Source organism: Nothobranchius furzeri, chromosome 6, assembly GCF_043380555.1.
Source record: "Nothobranchius furzeri strain GRZ-AD chromosome 6, NfurGRZ-RIMD1, whole genome shotgun sequence".
Lineage (NCBI taxonomy): Eukaryota > Metazoa > Chordata > Actinopteri > Cyprinodontiformes > Nothobranchiidae > Nothobranchius > Nothobranchius furzeri.
In genome coordinates, this window is record NC_091746.1 from 73,416,381 (window position 1) to 73,427,386 (window position 11,006).

The 11,006-nt window shown below is 44.8% G+C and overlaps 1 protein-coding gene across 1 annotated transcript; it reads right to left on the minus strand.

Moving 5' to 3' along the window:
* Positions 1 to 3,820: 3,820 nt before the first annotated feature.
* On the minus strand, positions 3,821 to 10,664 carry ccng2 (cyclin G2). Its single transcript, XM_015943450.3, has 8 exons — positions 10,541 to 10,664; positions 9,107 to 9,252; positions 8,891 to 9,028; positions 8,564 to 8,814; positions 8,137 to 8,215; positions 7,962 to 8,060; positions 7,099 to 7,298; positions 3,821 to 4,171 (listed from the first exon to the last, which is right to left on the minus strand). The coding sequence occupies exons 2-8, from the start codon at positions 9,209 to 9,211 to the stop codon at positions 4,039 to 4,041; spliced, it is 1,005 nt and encodes a 334-aa protein (XP_015798936.1). The 5' UTR covers positions 9,212 to 9,252; positions 10,541 to 10,664; the 3' UTR covers positions 3,821 to 4,038.
* Positions 10,665 to 11,006: the final 342 nt, after the last annotated feature.

The following is an 11,006-nucleotide window of genomic DNA, read 5'->3' on the forward strand; positions in this document are numbered from 1 at the left end:
CTACTTTTGCAGATTTCTATAAAAGCGAACTGATCTCAATAAAAATGCATGAAAACAAAGCTAGTTTTAATTTAAACAGGTTTAGTGTTTTCCTAACGTAAACTCAAGAGGTTAGAGGTCAGATTTTTGGTGATCCATGGAAATCTGGGCGTAGGATTAATGGTCCTTAAAGGACTTCAGAAACTAGTGACGGTATCTTACTCTTAATCTAGAAATTGTGAGTTGGAGGTAGACAAATTAGTTTGACACGCTTTAAAATGGAGTTTCAAACCACTCGTCGACACGATCGTGTCTTTGTTCAGGTTAATTAAACAAAAGAAGAATTTGGGGAGAAAAACATGAACTGGGTAGATTTTCTCTCACCAGATCCAAGTTCTAGTCCCAAAAGTTAAGTGGGCAAAAAAAAAAAAGTCCAAAAGTCTTTGTTTCAATTTTGTCAAGTCAAAATCTTTAAAGGGACTTTACGGGGTTTTGAATTTGTGTGCTCGTGATTGCCCCCTCAGGCCAAAAGCGTAACGGCAGCTTCAATAGTAGGCTCGTGCACGAGGCGCGCATGCTGTACGTGCACACTCCTTAACGAAAATAACAGCTGAGACAGTCCCGTGTGTGTGTGTGTGTTTGTGTGTGTGGCCTGGAGGACAGAGGACAGGAGAACGCGCAGCTAAATAATTAAATAATTTGGTTCTGTAGCTTTCTCTTCAGCACAGCCGACAAAGGTTTATGATGGGTCAGTCCTCCTGCATGCTCAGATCATTCCCTTCCCTTGCTTGAAAAATTGTTCCAAAATGAAAGTTGAACCCACATCTTTTTTATCTGTGAATTCAGTGCCGTTCGGCGAGTCTCAAATGTTGGGCATCTTACTGTAAAAAATATACCATTAATGTAAAAAAGAAACTCTAAATAAACTATGTTCACATCCAGAATCAAACCCAGGTCTTCTGCATGAGAGTCAGACATCTTACTAGGTGAGCTAAAGCACCAGTGATGTTATGTATCTGTAACTTTTATATCCTTGATGACAGCTGAAACAACGTCAAACCAAAGAACGGTTCGGAGTGAAAATGGCTATTTTGTTGCTAATTAGCAGGAAATATCTAGAAGAAAGTTCTACAGAAAGTAGCTAAGGGTCCTCAGAAATGTAGCTAGCTTTGTCACTAGGCGTTAGGAACAGCGACAAAGTGGCACTGCCTCTCTCTCTGCTGCTAAAGCTACGGATAGCAAATGCTACGGGCGATGCCTGAGCGTGAACGCGCATGAAGCAGCCTGCTCGACCCGAGCATCTCTCTTTTTCTGTGATTTTACAGAAAAACAGGAAATCACAGTAAAAATGCCAGGGCTCATTCTACAGGACCAGGGCATTGCAGGAGAACGTATGAAGAAGACATTTATTATTTCTATACATGTTTTGGCCGTCACACTTCCATAATGCCCCTTTAAGAAAACTGGCATTTTTTTTTACCAGAATAAAGATGAAATCAAATAACTTTGTATTTTATTGATTATTGGTGCCATCTTTTAGCTAGAACTCCCTTTTAGCCTTCACATGAAGAGCCTCAAATATACACACAGCTCAGTGTACACTGCCTGGCCAAAAGAGATCACACACTAATATTTAATTGGTCTGCCTTTAGCTTTGATTGTTTTTATGTCATTTAACCAGATGAGTCGATTGGGAACTCGCAGCAGCAACAGACACATAGTTAGCTTCACATCAAAGGAAAGCAGAAAGGATAAAACAACACACATTCGCTGTGGCGTTGTTTCAATAAGCTTCATCAGATTTGTTTCCATTCAGTGTTGCACTGATGACGGTAGAGTCTGACCGCTGCACAAAGCCTTCTCCAGCTCATCCCAAAGATTCTCAATGGGGTTAAGGTCTGGACTCTGTGGAGGCCGATCCATGTGTGAAAATGACGTCTCGTGCTCCCTGAACCACTCTTTCACTATTTTAGCCCGATGAATCCTGGCAATGTCATCTTGGAATGTGGCCGTGCCGTCGGAGAAGATTGAATAACCTGGTCATTCAGGAAGTCAGCTGACCTCATTCTTGTAGCACATCCTGTTGCTGAACCTAGACCTGACCAACTGCAGCAAGCCCAGATCATAGCACTGCCCCCACAGGCTTGTACAGTAGGCCCTAAGCATGATTGCCGCATCACTTCATCTGCCTCTCTTCTCACCCTGCTGCGCCATCACTCTTGAACAGGGTCCATCTGGACTCATCAGACCAGTTTTAATAAAGCGTTGGACAGTTCTGAACCCAGTTTTAGTCGTTTCTGCGTCTCCTTAGACGTTTTCTCTGCTTGATGCAGATGATCTGACCCTTCTCACACAGAGTAACATCTTCTCCACGACCACCAGACGTGTTTTTCCACCTGCTCGTTTAAGTAATGAGAAGCAGCTCGTTGCACCAGTTGGGTTGAATAACTCGTTGCAGCTGAAAGATCATCACCCTGCAGTAATTATCCAATAGGAGGCTCTCACCTGTTTGCTTAGTTAAATTCAGGTGGAGACTTTTATTTTGTCCAGGCAGCTAATCTTTTATTAATGCTGTTTGATAAAACTCCAACTGAATTAAACTATTTGTATAAGCTTCAAGTGTTTCTGATACGTTAAGTGTGTTTAAGACTCTTATTGTGAAGGATTAAAAGAAGTAGTCTTCTGTTTTTGACAGAATACTTCCTACTATTGTTAGATACGCTGAAAATGTAATTTTATGTTTATGTATTTGGCAGACGCTTTTATCCAAAGCGACTTACAGTTTATAACCTGTAGGGCATGTTGTGATCTGTGGGGGAAACCGGAGTACCCGGAGGAAACGCACGCATGCATGGGGAGAACACGCAACTCCACGCAGGAAGGCCACAGCCGAGTTTCAAACCTGCAACCTTCGTGCTGCGAGGCAGCAGTGCTAACCACTGCGCCACCATGCAGCCCAAATTTTATCAACATAGCTATTTTATTCTGAAAATATCGCTGACTTTTTCCCTCATTTCTGGTTAAATCTGGACATATTCTCGTTCCTGAGTCCTCTGGTGAATAGAACCGCTCCACTTAGTGGCTTTAGGTTGATATCTACAGGCTACATCAGTCCTGCCTTAAATCTGACATCTTTCTACAGCAGCTCAGGAGGGACAATCCTCACGGAGAACAAGTCACCTTTGAGCCCAAATGACAGGAGTTAAATTCAGAAAAACCAGACAAGTGATTAAAAATAAATTTTATGATTTTTGTTTTCAGTACAAGTGACAAAAGAATAAATAACTTAGTATCTACAAAGAATTATCAACAGCTTTTTTTTGTACATCATTTACAGTTTTACATGTTTTAATATTAACATTTTTTTATTTTCCGACACACTAAAGACATCCTGACGTTTCCTAACTCCTCTAAAGCTGAGATTACGCTACGGTGTCTAATTGGCAACTTAGAAAGAAAACCTAAAAGTCACACGTTCACAAAAACACACGGAAGGCAAACGGGCTCCAACATTTAACACTTTCAAAGACTTTAAACTTAAAATTTGTGCAAATAAAATTTTACTACAGGGATAAAAAGCCAGAGGAGAGCTGGGCGGCGTTTCAGCGCGGTTACCTAAAGTGATGGAGGACGGGATGGACCGTTCACGGCACCACCGTTCTTCACAACGCAGCTTTTGTCCTGATGGAACAGAAGAAGTTCAAACTGCTGCTCGTTTGCACGCATCAACAGTCTAACAGTCAATATCACAAACTTTCTGTTCCATAAAAACAACATTTTGGCAAACAGTCCGCGCTGCAGCAGCCTGGACCAACGCGAGGATCAGCAGCGGCGTCCGCTCAGCACCCAGAGGACCCGGGTTAATCTAGAGCTGCGCTTCATCCTGGATCCTGGAATGTGACAGGCTTGATGCACCAAACGAATCTCTTAACTAACATTTAACAGCTGCTGAGTCTTTCAGGACTGCTCAGCTGTTGTGCACGTCGCCGCCAGGGCTCATGGGACCATAAATAAGGGGAGGGGGTGGGGCTTTGGGAAGGTGAGAGGAGGACGGCGGCTTCAGGTGGAGAAGTACGGGCGGTGCTTCTGCAGACAGAGATGCAGCGGGAAGAAGGGACCTTCAGCGTCGCTGCCCAGAGAGCTGCTCAGAGACTCCTCCCCTGAACTCATCAGGTCCTCGCACGAGTCCTCACTGGGGGGGTAAGAGACAGAGGGAGGAGATTATTTAGGGTTGGATCACTGATCCTTTTAAAACAGTGACTTTCTGCCAATGTTAAGCAGATAAATTCCCTTAAAGAATAAAAAATGTGTATAAAGTTAGAAAAAGCCATAAAGAAGGTTTTTTAACAGCAGAAAGTGAAACAGCTGTTTTAAACTTCCTGTTGTCTCAGACGGATCAGCTGATGATCACACCAGGGCGCTGGGACGTGATCAGTGCACGTATCTGACGGGAGGGGCCCGGGCGCGTTGCTGCACGTCTGAGTCAGGAAAATGTTTTTGTTTCTTACGGAGAAAAACACAAAGCTGGCTGAACCATTTTATTACTAACCACTCGTGAAATCTGCAGGTCTGACGCGCTTGTTTATTGTGGCGTTACCATGGAGACGGGGTTTAGTTTGTGGTGACACACAGGGGTGTGTCTGTTCTCTGTTCTACATACCTGCTCCGAGGCATGTTTGGTATTTTACGCATCACCTTTGTCAAATTAGAAGTGGAACCAACAAACCTTTAAGAGACTAAAGCTAAAAACAATTCCTGGATTAGCCTGCAAGTAGCTTCCTGAACAGTTTCTGTACAAACGGAGCTAACGGCTAGCCTGAGCAGAGAGCTGCCACCTTTAGGTGTTCACAGCTGCGTACGCCACCAAGTTCTACTCGTGTTTGTGGTCTCGATGCATCAGGTGTGCAACATTAAGCAGCAGCTAGGACAAAATTGTGATTACGACCTGGATGATTCTGGAACTGCGCTGCTCTAGGTGGCTGCATGTTGGAGTAGCTCTGTTGACTATATGTAAGTTTTGCCTTTTTTTGGACATTTTTTCTTCTAGTTTCTCAAGAAAAACATTTTTTTGGACACTTTACTTTTCTGTTTCTGGTGCTGTGAAGCTTGGAGGATTTTTACTGCTATGTTTTCCACTTTTTGAGCGTTTGTTATGATGCGTAACCATGGCAACAAGCTGGTTTACAATCGGGAGCAGCTGATTAACATGGGAAAGGCTGAAATAATACCTCAACTGAAGCCACAAATCCCAAATGAGCTGAAACGCAAGAAGTGTGGGTGCACAGCGGGAGCAAAACGCAGACAAAGTGGAAACTCAAACCATCTCTTGAACCGATTGCTTACCAGAATAAATCTTCCTGATGCTAACTCGCTAGCTCGGATCGTTGTTTTCTAATCCAGGATGACACGGAGGTTCTACCGGTCTTATAGGAGGATCTATTGTTGAAAAATGGGGATCATCTTTTAGATTATATCTGCGTGTGTGTGTGTCGCAGCTTTCCCAAATTACTTGTTTATCTTTTAGCGGAGCTAACACGGTTAGTGCTGCAGCAGTCATGCTAACGGGACTCGCCTGTTGGAGTCCAGAAGTACCGGTGCGGTTCTAAACGGATTTATAGATGTAGGTTATTGTTTTAGATCAAACCTATGTTAGTTGAAAATACGTGTAGGACACGGACATATGGCTCAGACCTTTAGCTGCAGCTGTAAACGCAATTTTCTGTTTTTATTAGGAACACGATAGTAAACAAAATACAGTGATTTACCATGCTAGCATCAGCAGCTACCTAGTATGACGTGTGTGAGTGATGTATGCATAGGGATGGGTACCTTTGACATTTGAATCGATCCGGTACTAATTCCCGGTACCTAGGAATCGATACCGGTACTTAACGGTACCAATTTTCGATACTTTTGAGTGTTTAATATTTTGATTCGCTTTTATAATTAAATATATATTTTCTCAATATATAACCATATTTGATAAATATCACGATAAATAACATACAACTGTTTGTATTTTAACATCGTCCTTGTAGTTTTTTAAGCTAATAATTAAACTGAAGCAAACATCTTAACTGTGAACTAAATTTACTGTGTTTCTTCATTCCTTTTGCCGTCCTTTTTCATTTGATTTTTCCTACTGGGAAGTTAGAATTTCCGAGGAGAAAGCGAACACACCATTAGCTGATAACAATGGTGGCAATGAAAGCTAACAAATCAAGCTAATGTTATCTTAAACAGTTTATTTAGCTGCTGGAGCAGATTAAAACGATGATGCCTCACACTTAGATCGTTGTCACTGGTTTCATCTTCACCCAATCACCCGTCGCATTTAGTAAAGTGAAGCCAAACTTTAGAGCGCATTCATGTTCTTCCAGTCGGAAATTCGGAGTTCCGAGGAGAAAGCGAACGCACCATTAGCGAAACGGAAGCTAACAAACCAAGCTAACGTTATCTTAAACATTTTATTTACCTACCGGAGCAGATTAAGATGAGGATCTCACTTAGATCGTTGTTGCTGGTTTCATCATCACCCAGTTACCCATCACATTTAGTGAAGTGGACCCAAGCTTTAGCGTGCGTTCTCTCTACCATGCTGCTCTGTTTACAACTGGCTCGCAGCGACCGATGACATAACGCTCTTGCGCATGCGCAGCTGTCTAGGCAAGTTCTCGTTATGAAGGACGGGTACCGAAACGAGGCACCGTTTCAAATGACGTGAGTCGGTGCTCAGTCAGTAGTATGGAATTCGGTCGGTACCTTAAAAAGTACTGAATTTGGTACCCAACGCTACGTATGCATAACAGTTCTTCACTGCCTGGAGGAGAGAATTTAGATTTTCTGTAATGATTTATGACTAAATTCCTTAACAAAATGAAAAACTGATCCCAGTTCGTGTTTATATAGATGGTAAAGTGTAGTTATGCTGAGGCTGACCTTTAAAAGTAGAAGATCTCAGATCAAAGTTAGAATTTAGTCAATTATAAATTATTATTAAATGTATTAATTATGATTTATTTATATGATTTGGGTTTTGGAGTTTGAAGCAACTGTAATGTATTTGACTAGCTGTTAGCTTATCAGTCCTGATGGACAACTAATTCTCTGAACTCTGACCTCTCACTCTCGTCCCAGCAGTCTTCTGGGATGGTGGGCAGCTCGGGGACGCTGCGGTGGCTGTGCAGGGTCTGGGCAGTCCGCCGGGACACGATCCACTGCAGCTTCCTGTGGTTGGGTTTGCTACACTCGGGCGAGGCGTAGTCCGACAGACACCGGGCCACGCGCTCGCTCCACAGCACCAACTCTCCTTCAGGAATCTGAAACCAAACCAATCAGAGGGTCAGTGGAGATCGCTCGGCCCCGCCCCCTAACAGCCACGTCTTTAACACGATCCAATAGAGCAGCGCTCCTGAAAGCTGTAAACAGAGCCGGGGCTGCTGTTCGGGTCGGGAGGTCAAGCGGGCCAGGCAGAAACGGTTTTAAAGGATTTGTGCTGAAACCCGATCAGCCGGTCATGTGACACCTGAACTTTGAAGGGTCGCACCTAAAAGCTGCTCAGCTGCTCGTTCCTCTGGAGGAATCTGAGGAGATCTCTGGAACAAAATGTTTCTGGTTTGGAAGCTTTCCAGGAAAACCACCTTGGCTACGGAACGCTTTCCTGGAGTTTCAGATCGGAGCAGCTGCTGCCTCTCCTGGTCGTTTTGTTGGAAACATCCAGGAACGCAACTTGTTCTGAGCTTCTGACGGGAAGGATCAAAAGCAGAGGGTGGTGTTTCTGATGTCGACAGATCTGAACATTTGATTTTTGGAGATTAAAACTGTAATTAAACCGACTTGTTTCCCTTTGTGTGGTGTGTAACTGCTAACTATTTAATTCCTAAACCTGTGGAGAGTTTCCGAGTATTCCTATATTTTCCCAGGCCGCGGGGGTTTATTTTCCTGCCGTGGTGTAGTGATCCCCTGCTGAGCGTGGGACGTACCTTCAGGTGTCTCTGGATGTGGGAGGCGATCTCCAACATGTCCTCGGGCTGCACGGCTTTGATCTCCTGCTTCAGGAGAGACAGGGCCAGGACGGACGGCTGTGTGGACACAGACGAGACTCAGTGCTGCAGTCCAAACGGGGACGCCGATCTCCGAGCGGCTGCGAGTTCCTACCTTTGCTCTGGAGAAGGAGATCCGGCACAGACAGGCTTTGAGCTGAGCCTCCAGCTTCTCCGGGTTCAGAATCTCCTTCCTGTTTACAGATTTAGAGTTCAGAGTTTGGCCGCTTTAGAAAACAGATTTAATCGAGTTTCCATCACACGGTCACGTGAGAGCAGAACAGAAAGCAGAAGGAACTGTTGCTTTATTCCAGCGGGGTTACAGAAGGGTACGGTGTTGCTGCCAGCAGCAGGGGAACGTAAAACAAGTCTCATCAGTGCCCTTCGGTCAGGTGATGACTGCTGTTCTACATTTGTCTCTAAGACAGACAAGCTGCGTTTCGGCCAATCAGAAAGCAGATGGGGATTGACCCCAACAGGCCCAAAAAAAACATCAAGTCTGAGAGGCAGGAACCAGACCGGACTGGTTCAGGTGGGCTCACCTGTCGGTGGCGTGGGAAAGTGCGATCTGGAGGTACAGGTGTAGAAAGGTTAAGGCAGTGACCGCTTTGGACTTGAAGTGGAGCTTGTCGGCGATGATCTTCTCCATGCGGCAGAGATCGGACACAGTGAACCGGCACTGTCCAATCCGGATGAGCTCATCGGTGGGCGTCAGGTTGCACTCCTCCTCCGTCACCTTGGCCGCCATGTGGAGGCAGCTGAGGCTGACGCAGGCCAGGTGCTTGGGCTGGACCTGAGCGGGTCACAGGCAGGCGTGTCAAAGACCGTCCAAGTACACCCGGGCGCTAAAGCCACGGCCGGGTGCTTACCTTTATCATGGCCAGGAATCTGTCCAGTAGGTTAACAGCCAGGACGAAGGTCTGCGTGCTGTAGCCGAAGAAGCTCGTCAGGCTCCACAGATCTTCCACTTTGGCATCTCTGCACTTGGCCGAGATCCGACTGCCCCCCTGGAAAGCCAAGACCGTCAGTAACCCGGTGGAGAAAGGTATGACTGTTACTTGAACGTATCGTGGCCTGGATCTCACCTCCACCGCAGACTCGATAAGCTTCAGCCCGGCCTCTTTGGGGAGATAATTCGCCTCCTGCTCATAGTTGAGCTTCAGCTCCTTCTTCAGCCTGACAGCATCCATCTCCGCTGGCTCTGGAAGAACTTCTCCAAGGGTTTTTATCTCTGAAAGAAGAAAGAGCCATCAGCTTATAAACAGCTGATTCAGTCACGGCACTTCTTCCGGTTTCTGGCCACCTTCCAGGTCCAGGTTCAGATCTCTGGACTTTTCCCTGCTGCTTAAAGACATCACGCATCGCTCATCTGTCACTGTTTTGAGGACGGACACTTCCCGTTTTACCCTCCACCGGTTTCCTGACGTTTACAGGCACGCGATGCTCACGTCAGACGTTGGGCTTTCTGCTCTTTAGAAACAGTCTGATGATGCAATTTTTTAAAATGTAAAATACAACCGCCAGAAAAAATGAGCAGAAAGAAAAGTGTTGAATAAAACCACCGTATAAGATGGTGTCGTTTTCATTCTTCTCCCAGAAAAACAACAAACTAGCATAAACTATGGCTGCTTTAATTGATTTTCAGTTAAGTTCTGTCTTGTCTGACGTGAATCTGTAGTTTAATAATAATACTGAAAAAGTGTTATTACAGCCCTAACCCAGAGCAATAACACACCTCCGGTATATTTAGGACAATCTGGTTAAAAATGAGAGCGACTCTTGTTTATATGTCAGCAGAAACTGATGAGCTGTGACCGGCCTTCGGGTGATCCCTCAGCCCCGGCAGGGAGCATCAAGCCCGGCCCACTTCCCTCAGCTGGGCTCCGGCGTCAGATTTCCCCCGGTAGACGCCTTCTTTGTCCTCTGACCGTCAAACAGCTACTTTTTAAGGCTCGGGTTGTTGATAACCGAGCTAAACTTCATAAAAACGGGTTCTTCTCTGTCTGCCGGAGGTTCGAAGCGGACCGGACCGAAGAACCGAGCCCAGCAGGCGTTTTAAATCCCCTCGGGCAGGAGTGGGGGAGGGGCGGATCTTTTTCAACCATTTCTCTAACAAACATATAAACAAAAAGGCTAAAGCATCACTTCGTGGCTCAAAAATCACGCCTTTAAAAAATATGTTTTAAACTGATTCATCACGTTTAATGTCACCAAGAGACGAAACAAAAGGACGGCCAGCTCCTGCTAGAAAATACTGAATTATAAAAACATTTTAAAGTTATTTTGTACAAATTTGCTTTGAAATGTCGCCAGACGAACTGGTATTGTTATGAGACGAGCATAACGTTTATTATACTCATAATATTAAGAGCTGTGTTAACGGTCTATTGTTTGTTATGGGTCTTCCTGTTCTTACTGTTACAGAACACAGATCGCAGTAAAGCCGCGTTTTACACATTAAATATACGGTCTCGGTGTAAATAATACGACATAAATGTGTTCTAGAAGGTTTCCTGTACCTGTTTTTGCCTGTTAAACCCTCATAACTGCCGTCTCCTCTCAGCTGTTTTTCCTTCCGAGCTTTCTTCTGTTCCTCCTTTATTTTCTCTCTTTTGTTGACGATCGCCGTAGGCACGCCTACATGTCGTATTCACTCCATAACAGCCAATCACATGGCGTTGTGTAACGCGAAGGCCCGCCTCTTCTCTGGTTTAATTGTGCCAACTAAACCCTTAAATTACCATTTTACTGTCAGATTCTCATCGCATTTTCACAAACGTGACTGATGTCCAAACCCGAGACTGATAACAGTTCCGGTCAACAGACAAATGTAATTTTCGATCCGAACACAGAAACTGGAACGGAGACGCACCTTCTTGATTGACGTTTTCATTAGCCAATCAGCAATCTGCATTTAGACACGTTCAAATAGTCCGCCTAAAATGGTTTACTGTGATTGGCCCGTGGATGTATAGGAACCTGACG